The sequence below is a fragment of the Cynocephalus volans genome, chromosome 16 (genome assembly GCF_027409185.1).
Source record: "Cynocephalus volans isolate mCynVol1 chromosome 16, mCynVol1.pri, whole genome shotgun sequence".
Taxonomy (NCBI): domain Eukaryota; kingdom Metazoa; phylum Chordata; class Mammalia; order Dermoptera; family Cynocephalidae; genus Cynocephalus; species Cynocephalus volans.
The window spans coordinates 34,002,002-34,025,271 of NC_084475.1; the positions used below are offsets into that span (position 1 = coordinate 34,002,002).

At 39.3% G+C, this 23,270-nt stretch overlaps 1 protein-coding gene across 2 annotated transcripts in view; it reads left to right on the forward strand.

Moving 5' to 3' along the window:
- Positions 1–22,770, forward strand: part of LOC134364593 (guanine nucleotide-binding protein G(q) subunit alpha) — a 281,106-nt gene extending 258,336 nt beyond the window's left edge. For both annotated transcript variants that reach the window (XM_063080533.1, XM_063080534.1), the window contains 2 exons: positions 11,590–11,743; positions 17,440–22,770. In XM_063080533.1, the coding sequence (XP_062936603.1) occupies positions 11,590–11,743; positions 17,440–17,630 (345 nt within the window). In that variant the 3' untranslated portion in view covers positions 17,631–22,770. The remainder of the gene's footprint in view (positions 1–11,589; positions 11,744–17,439) is intronic.
- Positions 22,771–23,270: the final 500 nt, after the last annotated feature.

Sequence of the window (23,270 nt, forward strand, 5' to 3'; positions counted from 1 at the left end):
TTAATTACTGTCATGTGGATATTATATGGAATACTGGGGTTTAAAAAAAAAAAGGAAAAGACATTGTTTCTCAAAGCTTGTTAATGCAAAGCATAATTGAGCACGATATAGTTTTCAGAGGGGGATCTTTTGAGTCAACCCACATGTATGCAGGTGAATTTGCTGTACTTACCAATAAGTTACGATGGTGACACTGTTTTTTTAAGCAGACAGTAAACATTGTTTTTAAAGGAGCCAGGACCTGGCTCTAGTGTGCACTGTCAAAATAAGAGCACTGACAATAGAACAAGGATAAAATAAAGTATTGAAACCTGCAGATACCACATACAATAGGATTTTAGCCACAAGTTTACCAAAAAAGTTCCATAATCATATCTTTTAGTAGATAAACCAAAGCTGAGTGGTTTGAGTTTTTCTTGTATATTTTCCAGCCTTCCCTTCACGTTGTTGGTCAGTCGTCTGGAGGAATAGAGGAAAAGCGGGGACAGAGTAAATCCACAAATGGATTAATGTTAATCTCTTGTTAACTAAGAATGTTTGTAGAATTATTTTTTAAAAGCTACTTAAATGAGCATGAGCAGTGTATCTTCATCTTCAAGTGAGGACTATTTCACGATAATTTTATTGGTTTAAAATGCCAGATGTATGGTATTAAAATATCTGGAAAGGCATTTTTGCATGTGTGCAACATCTGGGTAAATACTGCTCCAACACTAAAAATCAAGCAAATGAATGAAAACATTGATTCTCTTTGTTATGTTTTATCCTCTGTGCTGTGGGAAGGAAGAAAATGCTTTACCCTAAAAAAATTTTTTAAAAAGGAAAATAAATTTAGAAACTTACATCCCAACTAAGGATTATAGAAAAAAAGACAAGTAAAGAGAAAATTAAGGTTCAAAGATATTATGACAATTTTATAGAGAGGAAGTGCTTATTTTTGCTTTTATTCCCACATATGCCATGTGCTTTGTCCATTTCTCTAAACATAAGTTATAAGTAAATATATTCAAGCACATACATAAAAATTGGAATGCTGGTAATGATTCAAATAGTTGTGATAATTGTTTAACTACCATACTAGGTATGTTACTTGCTCTTTATCAGTCTCCTCACTTAGGAAATAAGGAATCATAAATCAGAGTTAGTACGAGAATTTGGTGCTGTTATACACCAGGACAGCAAACTATGGCCCACAGGCCACATCCAGCCCACCATCTGTTACTGTGCAGTTCAGAAGACTTATCTTGGTTTTTACTTTTTTACATGATTCAAAGAAGTCAAGGTAAGAATAACACTTCATGACACATGAAAAGTTATATGAAATTCAAATTTCAGCATCTAAAGTTTTATTGGAACCCAGCCATAGACATTTGTTTGTATATTGTCTGTCGAGGCTTTCCTGCTGCACCAACAGAGTTGAGTAGTTATGACAGTGACAGCATGGCCTGCAAAGCCTAAAATACTTACTGTCTGGCCCTTTACAGAAAAACTTGCCAACCCCTTGAACAGGCTAAAATGTTCTACACATGTCTAATATATATTTAATGGCAGCTAACATTTGTTTAGTGCAATGTTATTAAACTTTATATAAAATAAATTATAACATTCATATAGCCAGAAATACATGTGAAAGTCTGATAAATTTCATCATGTATTATTCCTAAAAATGAGAAGACTAAAATATATGTATATATTACATGGCAAATCATTATTTAAAAATGTAACATAGCCTTAGAAATATAATGCACCCAGTTCATTTTAAAAGGACTTATATTCAGAATATTTTATGTATTCCTTATGAGAAAACTCTTAAGCCAACAGGTTACACCTCCTTTTTTCTTAATTTTCTTGTCTCTTGATCAATTTATCTGCTTACTGCTATCTTTCAGTTTCAAACTTAACTCTGAGTCTCTCTGTTATTTCTCCATTTTTACCTACTGTCTGATCCTTCTTGATAGAAATTCTAGCCATATGTCTGCAGTCTTTGAGGGGTAGAAGAAGGAAAGAGAAAAGACTTAGAAGCCAAGAGTTAATGAAAAGAAGTTCATGTATGCATGATCATGGTTGCATTGTGCCAAGTAGCATCCCAGTGAGCCCGGCTCAAAAATGTCATTCACACAAGTTCTTTTCAGCTTATTTCTTTGGACACAAGGCAAACTAAATTGTTATTTCACTGATATCACCCTATTATGTTGGCCAAAGAATTAGGAAACTACGTGTTTCTGTGCCAAACTGACCCATCTATAAAAACATTCTGAGGCAATTAAGGAAATATTTTACTGAATTGTTTTAGGTTATTTCATTTCATTCCTATTTTCCCCAGCCTTAGACATTCCTGGCATAACACACCAGGAATTTGTTCAGATTTCTGTTTCCTAAGTGAGGAGACTGATAAAGAGCAAGTTGAGTAGCACTCCTAGTTGGTAGTTAAATAATATTTGAATGGTTAGCAACGTTCCAGTTTTTATAAATGTATTTAAGAGTTTGAGTATAGTTACTTATAATTTATATTTGGAGAATTTATATTGTGTGATAAAGCACATATATGTGAGAATAAAATTACTGATATACTGATGTGTACATGATTGGTTTGTGTAGATAGATCAAGCCTTTTTTTTTTTTTTTTTTTTTTTTTTGATCCTTTACCTACCTATATATCCCCACAGCCTGTTTCTATTTCTCTTTATCCAAAGTCTCCAGCAATTTGGCCAAGTCAGTGTTCCTCAGCTGTAAAATCAGAAAGTGGACACAAGCAGCAGAGGAGGCTGACGTTAGATGCACTTTGCTCCTGGCTGGCAGCTTGTTTGGCTGAGGCTTACATTCATCAAGCTGGCTTTAAAGAAAAGACCCATTTGGAAACTGAAAATTTGATTTTCGTAATAGAGTAGAACTATTTTCTAAGTTAGGAAAGACCTACCTTAGAATTGTCGTAGCTATTTTAATCTTACTTCAAACATTTTCCAGGTAACTTCTTTGAAGCACACAAAATTCAAAATAAGTTAGTAAGAAAAATTAAATAATGGTTAATGACTTAGGTATATAAAGAGCATGTACAAATTCATAACAAAACATTAAGAGCAAAAAACATGTGCAGACAATTTTCATGGACAAAAGTAGCCACCTAATCTAGGTCTGGCTAGTTTCCTTGGTTCTTTTGATGACTGGCTCAGTGCAGCATCCCAAAGCTACTTGGTTGATTGTTGTTGAAATATTATTTTATATGAATGGGACCCAAGGAGTTTATGATAGGTAGGAATGCTGAATAAGTTAGTGTTCTGACTAAACTCTGAAGGTAAATCAGTATCTTAATTATGCAAAAATGTAGTCTTTTCCAGTAGCTCTGGAAACAAATTACAGCCACCAACTTAGGCTTGAAAAATGGGAAGCACTTGATCATCATGAGATTCAGGGCTGGAAGAAATGCCCCATGTACCAGCCAAGGGAAATCACTGGGCTCTCAGATACTCGGTGGAGGGAGTAGAGTCCAGTGACAGTGGTTGCACACAGATTTAAGTTTGCAGAGTGATGGAGCAATTTCAGAAGGCACTGGGGGCAGTTGCTTTGGCTATCAGACATCACATCAGAGAGCAAGGAGGCAGAACTACCCCGAGATGGTGACACAGAATAACGGGTGTGGATGGAGTGCAAGAAGTGTGTGGGGAGTGCGGGGGGCAGTGTCGTGAATATACAAGGCATTAAACATCTGAATCCCAGCTCGATAAATAAGGAGTGTTATGAGAAAAGAGAAGGAATCTTGTATGTAAGGTAAGGCTCGACTTTGGACCACTGGTGGGAAAGCATGAAATAAGTAGGATATGGCATGTAAGGTAGTTCTGAGTAGAAAGATCAGTGTTCTGTGAAATAGACTTTGAGTGGAGGCTGTTGTCAGTTGACTGAACTAAAATACTAGACTATACTAATTCTGTCTTCTGCAGGAGTCTTCTCTTTAGTTCTAGGACTGCCAGCCTCCACAGCAGAGAGGGTGACACCTCCAGTTGCCTGTCACTCACACTCTGGCTCTCTGCTCTCCTTGTCTCCCCTTGACCCTTCCTCCAGCCTCTCACTCTGTCCTCTTTCCCTCCTCTGCTTCTCTCCTACAACACAGTCTGGTTTGCACCAGTTCCCTTTACAAGGGCCTCACCTGTGACCTCATCTCACTGCCTAGTTACCGTGGACCTGGAGGTAATAGGCACATCTGTTCTATTTTCTTTTCTTCGCTGAACATCCTATGCAGGTAGATTACATTGATGCATATGCAGAAACTGCAATATTAAAACCTTCTTCAAGCCTAGAGAGTATGCCAAATTTGATCTCAAATAATTGCTTGCAAAGATTTGCAAAGACTAAGAAAATTATCAAGGAAATAATGTCTGTCCAGCTGAGTTTGGCATCCTTGTCATTTCCATTCCCATTGTCTGATTTGGATAGCAGAAGTGGGAACCTGTCTTTAATTATTTGCCACTCCATCTGCTCCATTTATATATTGTGTCTGTTGTTTCCTTGATTTGCTCTGGTGCTGATAGTACTGAGCATTTTTAGAGATGTTGAAGATACTCCCCTTCACCATGTGGAGAATCCTAGGAAGAAACACTCTCTATGTGAGGGAAATAGGCAGAAACCTGGATGATTTTCCAGTTTCTTATAAATCACGTGTCTGGATTTCATGTCATGGATGAATTAACTGTGTGCAATACCAGGGAATGGAAAGATTTCATTGGCCACAGAGATTTGAGGTGAACAAACCAGCTCTCCAAGAGTCTCTTGCATAGCAATTGTGCCATCGGGTATAGTGGGTCTGCTGTGTGCTCAGGCCAGTGCTACGCTCTCTGCATGTGTTGTCTGTTTGTCCTCACAAACCCTGGGAAATGTGAGGAAACCGAGGCTCAGAGAGGTTCAGCCACTTGCCCACGGTCACACAGAGTATTTGAGACAGAGCCATATTTCAAATCAAGGTCCTCAGCTCACAGCCCTGGCCCTTCACCACTGGGCCACGCTGCCACATCTGCATACTCTCTTTGCCAGATCTTCTGCAGCGCATTTTCAGACAGCAAGTTCATGTGAATTCTTGGGCTTTTTTCCTCTTCCTTCCCCCTCCCTACCACCCCACCAACAGGAGTTTGGCACAGAATGTGTTTTGAATTTCATACTATTGACATCAGATAGGACACATAACAATGAGATCCTGCTGGAGATATAAAGTCAAACATGGCCAGCTTTTTTCTAAGTAAATGAGGGAGGAAAGAAATATGCAGAAGACCAGGCTTGCAAATTTTTTTTCATAAGGCTTTGGAGTTGTCTTTTGAGTTGTTGCTTTTATTTACCCAGTAGACATAGGTAAATGAAGTAAATACCTGAGAGAATATATTCCTATGTCTTTGTTAGGGACTTGAATTTTTCAAATTATTCAGTGTGTGATAAGCTACAAATTATAATGATTTTGATTTGTATTTTATATTATCACGGGCCATTACGTAGAAAGTCGGTCAACTAGTCGTGCTCTTTTAAAATAATAATGACCTTTAATAAAATAATTTATAAGATGTTCTTTAGTGTGTTTCATCTGAGAAGAAATAGTGAAGCTTGTCATAGCAATTAAAAGTGCAGAGTAGTGTTTAAAATGTGGTCTCATTTGAATCCCTGTAGTCTGACAATCTCCTTTTTGTGTCAGTTTCATAAGCAGAAATGGGCTCATGGAAGTGGTGTCCAGTGTAGGCATTTTTTGTCATGTGCAGTATATGGAGAGAAGCCCTGGTAGCTATGAAGCATTAAAACTGAGAGTGAGTATGGCTGGCAGATGTTGTCTTAATATGTAAACTCTCAAGATTTCGGCTAAAAAATATTGTAAGGCATTGTAAACTCAATGTACTTCACAGACATGCTCATGTATTCATACCGTGTCTGTGTGTCTAGCTCACTCATTTAAGTAGAGTATATGTCTCTGGCCTTCTCTTTTAGAGGAAAGTTTGGGGAACACAGACTCACAACCACCTGACTGGCTTCTGGCACTGATTAGTGAGTTTGTGGATCACTCAGACCTTCCGTGTGTCTTTGATACTACAGGACATCCCTGAACCCTGGAAAGCTTCATCTCAGTTTCTTCGGTCTGTCCTATCTCAGGTGACAGCTGAGAACAATTAATAGATAATGGTCAGGCCTCAGTGACAAGGCGATTCCACATTCCGCATGCTTATTTCTTAAGTGTTTAGTTTTGCATTTAAGGGCTGTGTTCTAGATCTTATGGGGAATCTAATTCAGTGTAGTTTATCAAGGTGTTAATGGAGAAAAAAATATCACCAGGGAGAAGCAGACAGGTTGGATGACTCATATCAGGTAAAAGAATTATGGGTCTCAGTCTAAATGTATTCTTTGCTAAGAAAACAAGTGAGTTTTTTGCAAAGAATGCGTACTTATGGGCAAAATAATGAAGAGTTGTAAAAGTTATTAAAATGGATATTCAGATCTCTGGTTTAATGCTAGCTTTTGACAGGGAAGTACAACTTGGCAGAGAGGGCTGAGTAAAGCAGCCTCCTGAGCAAACTTCTGCTCTCAGTGGCAGCAGAGCTACAAAGTGTAGAGAGATGAAATATTGTTCCACTGGGGCCTTGGTAATTTTTTATGCCAAGATTTGTGTCAGACCATAGCCTGAGGAAGGCCAGCTTCCAATTGGGGTCTTGGGCCACGTCCACTGGATCCATAATCAGAGGGATGTTTATACATGAGCCAGAGCAAGACAACACCTCTCACCTGCAGGCAGATAACTGCTGCTCGGTGTGCCACACTTGAGGTGTCCGAAGGGGCTTCCCTGGAAACACACAGGCGTTGCCAACCCAGCAGCTTATTTTAGGAATGAAAGAGGCTGAAGCACACTTGTTCTTCATGGAACTTAGCGTGTTTGTACCATCCCTGCCCCCTGTCAGATGCAAGAGAGGAAATGTTTCGCATTCTCCGAACAGAGAATTGTTCTTATTTGATGCACAAGTCACAGAGATCAGTGGCTGGTGAACCATTTTATTCAGAATTTTCGCAGATCCCTTCTAAAGATCATGGGTCTAAATTCTCCTTTACTTTGCTTTGCTCTCCTTGCCTCCTTATAATCTTTCATTCACAGATGAAGATTCAACTCAAAACTACCTTTGCTTCTAAGCCTTCCTGCCTGTGTGACCCCAGCTGCTTGTGGTTACCACACTTCAGGCCCACCACGCCCCAACCTGTCATTATGCACCAGCGTGCCTGGCTTCTTCCGTCTTCCAGCAACACACTCATGCCCAGCATCTAGCACACCCTTCACATGTGTCTCCTGAGTCGTGGCATGCTAGCAAGAGGACAGCGTGCTGGGGATGGGAGGAAGGAGTGAGCCCAAGGGGGCCCCGGGAAGGATTGCTTGGGGAAGTCAGGCTGACCTGGGTCTTGGAGGATTAGTAGTGGCACAGGATTAGCACAGGCCACAGATCAGGGAAGTGCGGTCATGCTTGTGTGCCAGTGGTGACACTGAGTCCGTTTATCTAGAGAAGAGAGCATTTGTGTAGGGACTCAGATTGAAGAGGGGGGCCAGCCATGAATGCCAGGCTGGAGCTCGGGGCTTCACCCTGTAGTCAGCCTTCATCAGTCATGCAGTAGCAGTGGAGCGCAGCGAAAAGCAATGTTTTCTAGACATTAGAGCTCTTGAGAATTGATTTGTTAAAGATTAGAGGTGTAAGACCCCTCGCTGATGGCTTGAACGGGGCTTTCTCCAATGGCTGCCGAAGGAGGACACTCAGGTCACACCAGCTTGCTGCAGTTACAAAGCAGGGAACAAGGGAGCCTGTCCTTCCCCCAGGCAGGGGATCAGGGTGAGCACTTCCCAGCTTAGTACTGTACCCTTTGGCTGGTTCCAGTCGTGGGAAGAGTGACTTACCTGTCAGCGTGGTCTGGGTGAGTCTGACATTTCTGTGACCACTCATACCTGAGGCAGGTGACTGCATAGAGACCAACCCGGTTGGCCATTGTGGTCACTGACAGCCCATCATCAAGCTCTGTGGCCTCTTTGGTCTTCCCTTCTCTGTGGCAGGTAGAGACCAGGCAGGACCTATTTCTGGCAGGCTCACCCCATCTCTGCTGTCCCTATTCCAGCTTTTTCACCGCATCAGGGCCACCTTAATTGGGAGGGACAGTTACTTTCAGGTGGGGAGAAGCAGTGGGTGGGATAACCAGGAGTTGGAAGCCCCCTTGGGCTTCATGTGCCGGCCAGGCCCACCTGGTTAACAAGGAGCCCTGTGTTTGGGATAGTAAACCTTTACTAGTATCCTCTGTGTATATTTGCCAACTAGTTAAAACCCCAAGGAAAGGAAGGTGTGCACAGCACCACCCCTGCACTGCCTTTAAACCTACCTTCAGAGCAGACCAGACCAGACCAGACCTCTTTGTTCTTTATTGTCCCACACACGCGTCTCATGCGCTGCTTTTTTGTTTTCCTCATTAAAACCTCATGCCTGGGCAAATCACTAAAAACGAAGTGCCACAAAGTCTCCTGAGACTTGCCATTCCCTCACTGATTTCCATTTTTACTGAGCAAAGTGGATCATGCCTCACACTGTGCACGTTACAGTATTTTGTAAGTTGTCGTGAAAATTTCATTAGTCCATCTAGGATTTAGTCCGGGCCTTTGACAAACAACCTATTGGTTTGTAATTATTCTTCCATGAGGAGGGAAAAAAGGCATAAGGAATTTTCACTACAGAATGAAAAACAAGTCATGCAGCATAATGTTAAGACTCTGAACTCATGTTAGTTGGCAATTTGCATTGCAAGGATCCGATGCCGGGTGGTACTTGTGGACTTGTACCTGCTCTCACGCAAGTGTGGTAGGGAGAGTGTCGCCTTCCTCCTCGTCATCCCTGGCTCGGCAGCTTTCTACACCTTCCAACTCATCTGTGGTCTGTGAGTCGGTCGGCAGCACCAGCCTCACCTAGGAGCTTGGTAGAAAGGCAAATCCTCCACTCCACCCCATGCTAATGCAGAATCCATGTTTTCACAAGATCCCAGGTGATTCCTAATGACATTGACATTGGAGAAGCCCATCTTCAGCACAGTGCTTCAGAATTGAGTGTGCATCAGAATCACCTGGGGGCTTGTTAAAACGCAGATTCCTGAGCCCACCCTCAGAGATTCAGTTGGGTAGGTCTGGGTGAAGGACAGGAATGCTGATCTGCCCGTCAGCTGCCCACTCTTGCTCTCTGGCTTTACCCTGTACTCGAAGCTCAAGCTGCAGTCCACGGGGCTCATGGTGAATGGAAAATATCCTAGAGCAGCCCCAACCTGTACACACAGGCAAAGCTTCAGTGGGACCAGGTCAGTTCAGCAGGCTCTGCTCGGAGTGGCCCTGAGTGCAGCAGCACTGGGCCCAGAGGGACAGCCCCCAAGGCAAGTCGTCTTTGGAGCACAGTGCTGTGCTCAGCTACACTCCTGGCCGCTGCCCTGCAAGCTCCCAGTGGATTCCACTTGGAACCTGGGGGCTCCAGTCCAGTCTTAGAACTCTTAATCAGAGAGACCTGAGGCGCTTTCTTCTGTATTAATGCAAAGTCAGGACCACTGTTTCTGCCCAGGGTCTAGCCACTTCTCCTTCAAGGACTTCAACCAAAAGGCCCACATAGGGCCTCTTCCCTTGGGAGCCCGTCACACACCTTCTGGAGAATGCTAAATATAATGATAAGTCTAGAGACTCACCAGTTGGTGTCAAGGTTTACATACCCACCCTTTAGGCAGGGCTTCTTTGAAGACCTTAGTATGACTTGCTAGAATTTCTTCAGCTATAAGTAAGGAGAAAAAATATTTCTATCATTATCTGATTAGCCTTCTTCAAATTTTTAAAAAATTTCTTCGTACTTATTAGGGCCTTTGTTTTTCTTCAGTCCTGAAATTTTCAGCCTGTAAAATTTCAAACTACGAGATATCATTTCTCAGTGAGCATTATTTCCAAAGCTTAAAATTTTAGCACTGGCTATGATAAGCAGTAAAAGGCATGTAGATAGTAAAGATACTTTTAAAGGCTGTGTATGTCATTTATATAAAAGAGGAATGTATGCAATGAAATAAACACTGTCCCTTGAGCCGTGAAATAATCTTTCACTGTATCAGCCCAGTATTTTATATAATTAAATGTTACTGAAAAATCCAAAGGCATGACCAAGTTCAGGCATGGTTTGAGCAGGCAGTTAAAATCAGGTGAGCAGGTCCTGATTTCTTTTTCACTTTTTTTCAAGATAGCTACTAGAAGATCCTGAGGCTACATGATTCCTCTTCCACATTCTTCATGAATGCAAGGCTCTCTGTTCCAGAGTTCCCTGCAAAAGTTCCTGGGGTTAATTGGCCCAGTTGAGGTGCTTGGCTAAACTGATTACCATAAACCAGTGAAGGGAATCTCTGAGCAACTTGGGCTGGGATCAGAGCCCATCTCTGAACCAACCCACTTGGCCAGGGACTGGGATGCTCTGCATTAAACCAGCAAGCCACCCCTTAGCAGGGAAGGTAGCTTCATTCCAGGCAGACTTTCCATTGCCCAAAACTCAGTCATAACACATAGAACTACATAAGAAGGTTGGAAAGGGTCATCTCATTGCTGTGTCCAGGATGAAACGCATCCATACACCATGGCCTGTATAACTTCAGGGAAAGGAGAATTCCCAAATCTGCTGCCTTTATCTGTGACCCAAGGGTGGGAAGATTTAGAGAGGCACACGTGTCTGTGGGAGGACCAACTGGAGAGGCTCACTGACTTGTGCCTGGTGAGTTCATTTTCCAAGAGGAGCGATGTGACTTGGGATCAGCCTCTATTAGCTTCTTCATGTCTAAGAGCAGGTTCTTTTCTTTGAGAATCTGTTTAGGGTTTCTGTTAGCAAGGTAAGATTGAAAGTGTACAGGTGAGAACACTTAGTGACGTGCCGAAGGTAAGAAACATTACATTCGTAGCTCCAGGTAATTACTATGTGTATCTCCACAATTCTGTATGGAAATTCCAGTGAAACAGAGAGAAAGTGTGCACTGATGAATGGGAAATGTATGATCTTGAGTTATTTTTCCATGTGTTTGCTTATCAAGAGTTTTATATATACATAAAGTAGTAATAATTCTAGAAATATAGATGAGCTTTGGGCAAAGAATTAAGTAACATTGTTTTGATTGTTTAAGATAGAGTTCATTGTGAGGCTCCAAATAAATATAGTTTAGGATATGTAAAATGAAGCCTGGTATTTATTCAGATCTTAAGTATTTGGTCACGAATGAATCATTTCTGTTGGAAATTTATGACCATGTGCCAGATACATGATTCTCTAGGCTTTGATTATTTTTTCTTTCAACCTTAAGAGTTATTTCACCAGATATTTATTATTATTCTCTTCTGCTTGTCAGCCTGAGAGTTTGCATAATGAAAACAGCCAGCAAGTGCCATGAATCATTTGGATACAAATCCTTCCAAACCTAACCCAAGGCTATAAAAATTGGATGCATACAGAAGATGAGATGGACTTACAAAATAAACACAGTTCACAGATTGAGTAATCGCGTAATTCGCTCCTTGTTTTTCTGATTTTTTCTTTTGTCTTTTTTTTCCAGAACCGAATGGAAGAAAGCAAAGCACTCTTTAGAACAATTATCACATATCCCTGGTTCCAGAACTCCTCAGTTATTCTGTTCTTAAACAAGAAAGACCTTCTAGAGGAGAAAATTATGTATTCCCATCTAGTTGACTACTTCCCAGAATATGATGGTAAGTCAGCCCCCTTCAGACAGTCCAGCGGCTGGGGACAGGGTCAGCCTCTAGCACCAAAGCAAGAGCTGGCATACTGCAGGGCGCCACTCTGCCTTGCCTGCGAGCCTGCATGTGGTAATTGATGAAGTGTGAATTATTACTTTCCCGGTCTTGTAAATGACACAAAACATTCATTCCTTAACAGTGCTAAAAGTCATAGAAAACAAAAGCTTCTCATCTCTTTTGAAATAGCCAGATCAGAGGAAGGAATAATACAGTAGTTTTGACCAATTGTGTATCAACCAGTATAGTTCCTTCTTTTTCTCCCTTTTATTTGGTTATAGTCCACCTCTGCCTCTCTTTGGGGAGAGAATACAGTTTTGTGGTCAAGAGTCTATCTGTGAAGTGAGTCTATCTAGGCTCAAATCCCAGTTCTGACTTTTCCTATTTGTAGATCATGATCGAGTCAGTTGATTCTTCTGGGCCTTACGACCAAACTCATGGGATTGTTTTGTTAGACTATAATAGCTAACATATATGTGACATTCAGCATGATGCCCAACACATGGTGAATATTCAGGAAGTATTTACTTTTGGGATTTCATGGTCCAATGGAGTCCCAGCATCCTTAGTGACAGTATCCACCCTTTAAGCTTTTCATGCAGCACTTAGAACCTGTTGCACCCACTTCAGTACTTGTATGGCTTTTCATAATAGACTTCATTTTTAGAAATAGATCTTGTCTTCTCCAACTAGACCGTGAAATTCTTAACAACTGAACACCCAACCTATTCTGAGAAACACTTGATTTGATTGATAATAAAGGGTATCTACATTCAGCCACGCTAAAGCAAGTGAAAGAGTCACAGGTACTGCCCTGTACGAGCTTAGGTGGCAGGATAAACTTATCTCCCCCCACCCCAAACAAACTTGAGCCTAGTTAGGAGGGGCAAACTATGGTCTGCCACCTGTTTTTATAAATAAAGTTTTATTGAGACACAGCCATACCTATTCATTTACGCACTGTGGCTGCTTGCACACTACAGCTGCACAATCGGGTAGTTGTGACAGAGAGAGAGTGGTCTGCAAAGGCTGAAATATTGACTCTCTGGCCTTTACGGATAGTAGTAAAGAACACGAACTTTGGATGTCTCAAAGTTCCAGCTCTGCCACTCACTGGCTGTGTTGACTTGCACGAGTTTAACTACTCAGTTTCTTCCTGACTAAAAAAAGAATCGAATGGAGTCATATGTAGATCACAGTACCTGGCACAGAGAAGAGCACAAACTCAGAAGTACCTGTTGCAGAGGTGTAACAGCAAGGGCATAGACTGTTTTTAAAATTACATTATCAGCATACATCCAGGATGGATATCAGTTTACCAGTGTTTGTGTACTTCTAAAAACTCCCTCAGACAGGTAGTAACTTAAAAAGCTAAGCTTAAATTTGGCTTCATTGCTTTTTATGAAGATCCAAACATCAGGAATGGAGGGTTAGTCATCTTTGCATCCACGTGCGTATGACACAGTTCCAGCTTGTGGAAGGGCAATGTTATATGTTTAATAAGCAGAAGTGCCCTTCTCAAATACATATACCCTTGAGGTTGATGAATTGAAAATGTAAATGTTTGGGGCTGTTATCAGATGTTAGAGATTGTACCCTTTTTTGTTAGCAGCGTGTTCACATCCTCTCTCCATGTACATTTCCCTTGTGCTTTCCTGTTCTTAGCCTGAACAGTGTTTCCTCTTTTACTCCTTTTGATTTGCCACTAGCCTGGAAATAAGTCATAAATGCCTGAGACTGTATTCCTCAGTGTTCCTGAGGAAACTGTGGAAGGAAGTGACTTGGTGTATAGTTAAGTCGCTTTCCCACACAGGCTAGTTCTTTAAACACGAGATCTACCTGAATAAGACTGGCATGCAGTGTCCGGCGAAGGCCTAAACACGCTTGCCTCACTCACCCTCAAGGAGAGACTCTTCCTAATTTGTCTGAGAACTTGGTGAGAAGCAGCTGATGGGAATGACGGGACGGTACCCTGCACCATGTACACCACCCGTCTCGTGGGCCGGCGCATTTCCATGGCATGCTTGCAGGAGGGAGGACAGAGGACAGACACAGCGCAGCCCACCCGCAATTGCAGCAGACGGCCACACGACACGGTGCTTGATTTTTCCGCAACAAAAGACTTTTTTCTGTGATGAGTGTTTGCGGTACTGTTTTTTCTTTTCTACAGTATTTCCCTAATCTCTTTACATAACTCCTTTGTCCAGTAATTTCCCCAGGTGCCCCATCCTTAAGAGCATTTTCTTTCCAATATGTGCCCATTGTGAATGTTTTGAAATCTGAAGATGTTTTTTACTGTTAACCTCGTCCAGTATATAATGTACATAGGAAACCTGGCCACAAAAAAAGAAAAAAAATTATGATTATGTTATTCACAAAGTCAGCACAGCCGTCATTTCACAAGACTCAAAGCCCTTGTAAGATGACCTAAGTCTGAAAAAAATCTAGGTCCGCTCTGTAGTGATGTTTTTGTAATAAGCAAGTTTATAGTGTTATAAATTTCACACTTCCACATTTCTGCACTTACAGGGTCCTAATCATAATGAATGCCATTTCTGTATTTCTCTTCAGGAAAGGAAACTACCATTTCCATGTGAACTTGAATTGCAAAATTGTTCACAGAGACTGTGGAATTCTGTTTCTGCTATGATGGCTATAATGATTTCTTTGTAATTGATGTTTATTCAAATAACATAATTTATGCTTAAAAGTACAAAACGCTCCAAGTGCACTTCAATGAACTTGAATCTAGTTCTGATATTCTTCAGGGTAAATAAAAAATAAAAAAAGGGTGTAGTCCCTTCTTTCCTATATGTATTAAGTACAAAAATCACATAGTAACTCATTCACGATCCAGAAATACAGAGTTCTTTTATGAAAGTGAAAGGGTTCACCAGCTCTAACAATCTATTAATTTCTGGTTTTAAATATTTTCTATTACTGCTCTGGAATGGGAAAGTAAACAGTAATACATTGAAAAAGATAGGTCATTAAGTAATTATCTACATATATATTACATATTATTTTTAATTGTGGCACTTTTTATTTAATATGATGCCAGCCTTCTTAGTCAATCATTGACAAAAATTTCAAATTTTGGTACCTAAGGCAAAAATTCAAGCATTACTTTTGTCATTTGTACAAATGAGAATAATCTATTTGTCTTCATTGCTCCTTCCTCCCAACTTCTGGCAATGTTGGATATAAACTCTTAGGAGTAATCCCCAGTTTATAATAATGTTGGTTTGAAAAGTTTGGAAAGTTGGCTGTGTGAAACTCAGGGTGCATTTCATTAGAGATAGTGGTCAGGGCCTCAGTGGAGTTCTCAAAGGTTTTTTTTTATCCCAACCAGTAGACAACAGGAAAATGGATAGAAAAACCTAAGTTGTGAATCCCGGGAAGGGTCTTGCCCAGAGGAAAGGACGTGGAGGAGGAAGGAGTTGATAGCATGACCTCCTTCTTGCTTGGTATAGAACTAACTAGAAAAAATGGGAGGAAATGCAGATATATAGTGGCCCAAAGGCAAATATAAGCTCAGTACTTGAAAGTGATGGTGTTTTGACGTTGTTCTTAATTTATAATAATATGTCTTAAATTAATATGTTTAACAGGATCTATTAAATAAGTTTTTTAAACAGCTTTATTGAGATATGATTCACATACCATATAATTCACCCATTTAAGGTGTACAATACAATGATTTGGGGCATATTACACTTAATTTTCTAATTTGTGATAAAATATATATAACATAAAATTTGCCACTTTAACAGTTTTTAAGTGTGCAATTCAGTGGCATTAATTACATTTACTATACTGTGCAGCCATCACCACTATTTCCAAAATAGTTTTACCACCCCAATGAAGCAACAGTACCCCATTTCTCTCTTCCATTAGCCCCTGGTAACCTCTTATCTACTTTCTGTCTTTATGAATTTGCCCATTCTAGGTACCTCAGATAAGTAGAATCACAATATTCTTTTATGTTGGGTTTATTTTACTTAGTGTAATGTGTTCAAGGTTTATTTCCATTGTATGTATATACCACATTTTGTGTGACCATTCATCTGTTGATGGACACCTGGGTTATTTCCATCTTTTGGCTGTTTGAATAATGCTGCTATGAACATTAGTGTACGAGTATTTGTTAGAGCCCCTGCTCTCAATTTCTTTGGATGTAAACCTAAGCACAGAATTGCTGATCATATAGTAATTCTGTGTTTAGCTTTTTGAGGAACCAACAGTTTTCCACAGCAGCTGCACCGTTGTACATTCCTACCAGCAGTGAGCAAGGGTTCAAATTTCTCCATATCCTTGCCACACTGGTTATTTCCCACTGTTTTTATTACAGCCATTCTAGTAGATGTGAAGTGGTTTCTCACTGTGGTTTTGATTTGCGTTTCCATCAGAGATTAACAGTGTCAAGCATCTTTTCATGTACTCACTGGCCACTGGCTATTATCTTCTTTGGAGAAATATCTGTTCAAGTCCTTTGCCCATTTTTAAATCATTTTTGTCTTTTTGTTGTTCAGTTGTAGGAATTCTTTATATATTCTGGACACTAAAATGTTATTAGATACACAATTGCAAATATTTTCTCCCATTCCATAGGTTGTCTTTTTCACTTCCTTGATAATGTCCTTGTATGCACAAAAGTTTTTAATTTTGATGATGTCCAATTCATCTATTTTTAGTTGTTGTTGCCGGTGCTTTGGTATCCTATCTAAGAATTCATAGCAAAAGTGTTTAATTTATGCTGATAAATATGTTACAATCTTTTTTCAAAGCATCTAACAATGCTTGGTACACAAGAGACCCTGAATAAATGTAACTTACTTTGTTTTGTTTTGTTTTGTTTTTTAAAGATGACCGGTTAGGGGATCTTAACCCTTAACTTGGTGTTGTCAGCACCATGCTCTCCAAAGTGAGCTAACCGGCCATCCCTATATAAGGATCTGAACCTGGGGCCTTGGTGTTATCAGCACCACATTCTCCCAAGTGAGCCACGGGCCAGCACTAATGTAACTTATTTGAATAAATGTTATTCAATTTTTTTTTTTTATCATCACACATAGTGAATTGAATACTATGTAAATGTATTGTGCTCAGAAATACCAGAAGTCTGTAGAAGTGAGACTGCAGAAAACCATGGCAGGTGGATCTGACCTTAAGGAACAGGTGTTCTATTGTGAGAGAGATTTCAGTTTGGAGAATGTAAAATGATCCATAACGTCGAGTCTTTAGTGGGCAGGTTGACAAGTGATCCTGGGGCAGCTGTCTGTATGCACACTTAGTATATAGCTGAGACCAGCACAGTTAACACAGGCGGACAGAACTGACCTATCACTCCCCCTCTGAGGAGTCTGCAGTGGCTCCCTGTCACTCAAGGAATCAGAGCAAAGGCCAGCCTAAACTTATTTCTTAGCCTGGCCTTCGAGTCATGTCTGTTTTCACCTATCCACATTTTTTGGATGGCTGGATGGATGGACAGATGGGCAGTTAAAGTGACAAGAGAGATGACACAGTAGTGTTGGGAAAAGTGATTGTAGTCTTCGCGGGCAATGACACGATAAATATTTATTGAACTGATGATGGATGAACACATGAACAGATCAGCTAACAAACTGTCCCTCTCCTCACTTGGCCTACAGGACCCCAGAGAGATGCCCAAGCAGCTCGAGAATTTATCCTAAAGATGTTCGTGGACCTGAACCCAGACAGTGACAAAATTATCTACTCCCACTTCACATGCGCCACAGACACCGAGAACATCCGCTTTGTCTTTGCTGCCGTCAAGGACACCATCCTGCAGTTGAACCTGAAGGAGTACAATCTGGTCTAATTGTGCCTCCTCCACACCCGCCCTGCCCTTCCCTGGTGGGCTGTCGAAGATACACAAGAGGGACTGTATTTCTGTGGAAAACAATTTGCATAATACTAATTTATTGCCGTCCTGGACTCTGTGAGCGTGTCCACAGAGTTCGTAGTAAATATTATGATTTTATTTAAACTATTCAGAGGATGCTGAAGTACAGTCCCAGCACATTTCCTCTCTTTTTTTTTTTTTTTAGGCAAAACCTTGTCACTCAATATATTTTAAATTCTCAGTAATACATTCACAAAGATGAGTTGTTTCTCCTTTTCTCTCTCTCTCTCTCTCTCTCTCTCTCTTTCTTTTCCGTTGAGCAAAACAAAGCTGATTGCCCTTTTTCCTAATCCATACCTCCCTCCTGATTTTTCCCAGGTTACGACGGTCTTTATCCTAGTTCCATTCTTGGTCAGGTTTTTCTCTTGAATGATACAGTCAGGACAACGTCATTCGATTTAAGCCATCATGCATCAGCTTAATTTAACAGTTTGTAGTTTTTGCTGAAGGATTATATGTATTAATACTGTGGTTTAAAATGTATTGCTCTGGATACACACATAGAGTTTCTTCTTTAATATATATATCGTCTTGTCTCACTTTGGGCTGGGACAGTGGATGCCCATTTAATGGTTAAATGTCATTTCTTTTGGATTTTTGCCTTCAGCCACACCTTGATTGCTCAGAGAAATACACAGAAGTTAGTAAATCAAGGGCAAAGAGACACATAAGGAGTCCTTTCTTATGAAATGCATGTGCCGTTGTCCTTCCTCCCTTCTTCCTTTTTCTTTTATTGTTTTCCCCACTCTCTCTTTAAATTGCAGATGCCAAAAAAAAAAACAACAACAACAAAAAAAAAACATGCCAACAGACACTACATTACTGCAATGGCTGCTACCCAGAACCTGGTCTTAGGTTGTTCTTAGTTTTGTTTTGGGTTTTTTTGGTTCAAATTTTTTCTCCCTCTTTTTTCCCCTTAGTGTTTGGGCAACAATTTAAAAATTACTTTTATTATGGGAATGTGTTGCCAAAGCTGGCTTTTTGTAAAACAAAATTAAGAAGAAAAACTTAAAAAATAGAAGCCACTATCTTCAAATGTAAGAGAGTTAAGACTGTAAAGCCTAAAATGACAGGCTGAGAATGAACCTGAAATACCAGTTGCCAAACAATTGGTAACTGTAAATTTGATTCTCACGGTCTATTACTTTCTTTGCCCGTAAGATCACATTGTTTAATTGAAGTCCATGTCCCACGTTGAGTGTCCAAATCAGCAGTGTAGAAAAGCATCCTGTGTGGTTTAACATGAAATCTGCTTGTGTCTCTTTTTTTGAAGCTAGTTCTTCTTCTTTAAGTTCAAAGTAAGTCTGCCAAGAAAGTTGGTTGATAGTATTATTCTGACACCCATAATGTGCAAAATCTGAAGTTACGACTAGTTTACCATCTTCAGGATCTTCTTGAACTGGTGACTGGTTAGGTTGAACTTAAGGAAGATTTGTGGACTTAACTCCAAAGTAACCTCTCAGTGTACTATAGAACATGTATTTATGTAACTGAACCTACTAGGAGAGACGTTTGGGATTCTATATGTGCAATTTTTCAACAAATGCAAAAAATAAATAAATAAATAAATGTATTGATGAGCTGTCAAGCAGCTTGAGTTGAAATGTGATTTAAAGAAATAAATCATATTGCTTTAAAGCTGCTGGGAAGTCTGAATTAGGCCATGATGCTGGTCTCATTTTAACTACAGTACTAATTGGCATTAGTCTAAACTTCCATATAAATTACTCTTTTGAAACAACCAGGGAGAGAGAGAAAATTAACACCTTATTTGAGTACCAAAATTACCAAATAGTAATGTTCTCATTCTTTACTCTCCCAACCTCAAACAACACAGGTTACTTTTTTTCCCCCTTGCTCAAAAAGCACCTGTAATTTAATTAGCAGACTGCCTATAGGTATAGTGCAATTACAGATGCTCTAATCATTGTACATACATCTCTCTTGATATTGCAGCGTCTCGTACTGGCTTTGTAAAATCATTAATTTTTTGGCAGATTGAATGTGCTGTATTGATATGTATCTATGTAATTGTATTGTATGTCTTATAGCTAATTCACATTTTGAATAATGTTATTTTATTTACTTTTTTAAGAGAGGAGAATGTAAATTTGTCAGTTTATTTCTGACTAGGGATTTTTTTTTCCATTTAGAAAAGAAGAAAAAAAAAACCTTACTGTCGTACAGAGCGGTACTAGCATCGTGCTGTATAAAATCATTTGCACATTCCTAAGTAGAGGTATACTGATTATAAGACCCAAAGGTAATTTCATAGCAAAATACATAAAATCAGTCGGAGCTTTTATACAAACATGGAAACCAACTTTGTAGAACTTTTGCCATTTGATCTAGGATTGGAATATGAGCTTTTATACAATTCATATTCTTATTTGGCAAATGCACAGTTTAGTATTACCTCTCTGATGGCCTTTATTAGAAAGGCAGTTTTAGAAGCTATTGTGATCCATTAAGGAAATGTTTTAACAGCTAGAGACCACTGCTTGCCTGAAAGGGCAATCTTAAATTTGGTGCAGCAAAAAAAAAAAAAAAAAAAAAAAAAAAGGTAAACAACATTTGAAGGCCTGCAGTGTGTATAGAGAAAACCTCATCACAAGATCATAAGTGTTACAGTTTTAAGGAATCAAGATATTCTATTTAATTAAAGTTATAGTAGATGTAGTCAATTAAACCTGATTTCAGAGCTCAAAGAAGCTGAGCAAAACAGGGAAAGATTGTTATATTTGTCTTTATGAAATTGAGATGGAATTTGCTATGCAGAATTGAGGTTTGCAGCTTCACTGTTCATCCTAGGGTGCATGACAAGATCCCTTCTCTTGAGAAAGGAAAAAATTGATCACCCTAGCTGCAGCGATGCGTTGAAACCTATTTGTATCCACACTAGTCAATCGAAGCTAAAGGATTTTCTCTTTTGTTTCTTTAGGGTTTTATTGAAGGGGCTAGGGGCGGGAAGGGATTCTTTTCAGTTTTGTATAAAAACAAAGTTTACTCATGCTTTATATTATATTGTGATTGCAAGCATTATAAGCGTGTGCCACTGGACTCCTATTGTTGATGCTCTAGGTAATGGAGGCCTGTGGTGAATTTTACGGTGACTTGGGCATGTCTTATTCAAAAACAAAAACACACAACTCAGAAACCTTTCTGCAGCATACCAAGGCAAGCAGCCATTTCATGACTCACTTAACACATTGCAGTGTACCAGTTTACAGATGATTTTTCCCTTTTTGCGTGACATAGCGGTTCCAACCCACAGAGAATTCCTTATTTGTAAATTGGAAGTTTTTACTATGCCTTACAGAGCTTAAATTCAAAAGTTTGTGCCTCATATCTGAAACAAAGGGAAATAACACACCCATTGAAAAGTAAATAAATCCCCTAGAAGTTGTTTTGTTTTGTTTTTAACTTTTCCATGTAAGAGCTCTGTTGAATGTCATGAACAGACTGGGGAAAAAGAAATCTTATGAACCTGCACATGTTGTTTACTAGCAGATGACATCCACAAAAGGTATTTGAAGAACACCTGAAACTTGTATTTTTTTTTTTTCCGTAGGTTAACTAGCAGGCCTAATATTTTAAAAAGATAATTCAGCTAAAGGGCAATTTACTTTTTGTACTTTATACTATCTTGATTGTTAAGGTGTACGAACTGTAATTTTAAAATTTATACTGCCACATGATTGTAAATTTTAGTTGTCTTAAGTTAGGAATTGGTGAAAAGCTATTTACTCTGGATTTGGGTCAAAATGACTTTATTATTTGCAAAAAATAAATAAATAAATAAATAAATAATGGGAAGAAAGGGCTGCATAATACGATACTGCAAGACTCAGATATTGGTTGGAAACTCCCCTCAAATCACCTTCAGATCACCCTCGGTCTCCCTTTGTTTTCAGTTTCTCAAAAAGAATGAAGTATAGCAGAATGTTAACCCATCTAAAAATAAAGTGTACCCAAATATTGTAATGTATATTGCTGCTCTTCTTAAAATTAAATAAGGGTTTAAAATCACTTAATTGGTAATTAACAACATCTCAATTGGTACAAATAAGGTGTGCTTGGTATACATTCATGTTTTCTTCCAAAGATATATCTTTGGTTAGAAACACACACAAAATTAAAACTAGTAATGTTGTATATCTATCTCGACATATTTCCAGCATATGTAGCGTTAATAGATCTATCCTGGTAACTGTGTCCTTGGGATTTCATTTTGGTTCCATCAAGTTAGGAAAAGAAGTGGCTTAGCTGTACACGATTAACCAGAGATTTTTGGAGCCAGACACCTGCTGTTTAGTAGATTACTTAGTACAGAGTCTAAACTTGTCATTTGTTTCTCTCACAGAATAACAAACCATTTTCTGCTGTCTTACCAACTACCACTGCCCTCTCATAACACTCTTGCCTCTAGAATCGTATGTTCAAAGTCTGCGTACACACCTAGCACAGAGTAGGTGCTCAGATATTAATTTCCTTACCTTCTTTATCTCCCATGTATCTGCCGTTTCCCCATATAATTCCAACCCGGTAGTAAATGACATTTACATATTATGAAAACATCTATTGGATAAAATTGGATCTTACTTGGATAAAGGAATCCTGACTTTCATATGAGCTTTTGAAAGACAGAAAAAAATAACAGGGAGGAAGGTATTCTTCAGTAGAATATTTTCAAGTTTTAAGAAAGAAAGATGAAAAATAACTATGTAACTTTGTCCAGGTTACTTTGACGGAAACACACGTTTTTGGTAGATTTCTTTTCCTCAAAGAACTCTCTAAATGCAACTTCTTGCTGGATTCCTTACCCATCATCATGTTGGAAACCTTTATTAGACCTATGTATTTAGGGAGTTTTGTCAGAAAACATTTTTAACTTGCAGTATTTAAAAGAATCATATTTATGTTCTTAAAATGTCATTCAAATGCATGTATTGTCTATTGTTTGGGGATGGGGACTAGTTTTGCAAAAAACACCTAATGTTGTATAATAATGCCCCAATGATCTTGCTGGTTAAAAATACAGTATTTTTGGCCATAATTTTGTACTATAGTATTCTTCATTCTTGAGTTTTGCTTCCCTTGAAATTGCCTAAGCCCCTCTCAGAATGTTTTTGATTATAAGGAGTATTAGAATCCATCTTTTCTTCCTTAAAACACTTCATAGTGCACATGCGTTTCCCAAAGTAGACAGATTTAACGGTTTCTAAAAAGCAGGAAAAAAAATCTTTTCCTTATGTGTATAATCAGAAATGTCAGTCTCCTTTAGTGAAAGTATATATATTGGTAGTATTTATCAAATTTGCTCTTTGAAAAAACTTGCCCTGATTTATATTATAGTCACCTGTTTAAAAATGTAAATACCTGCCCAATAAAGGCTTTCAAAGAGCTACCTATCTTCAACCTGAGGCAGCCTTCTAATCAGTAAAAAGAATCCTTGCATATCTGCCTGGTTTTGCTAGGTGGCTGCACTAGAGGCAGATGCTTGGCATAAGAGTTTTCCCCGTTTGGACACTGGTAGGGAATGGGTTGACTCCACAG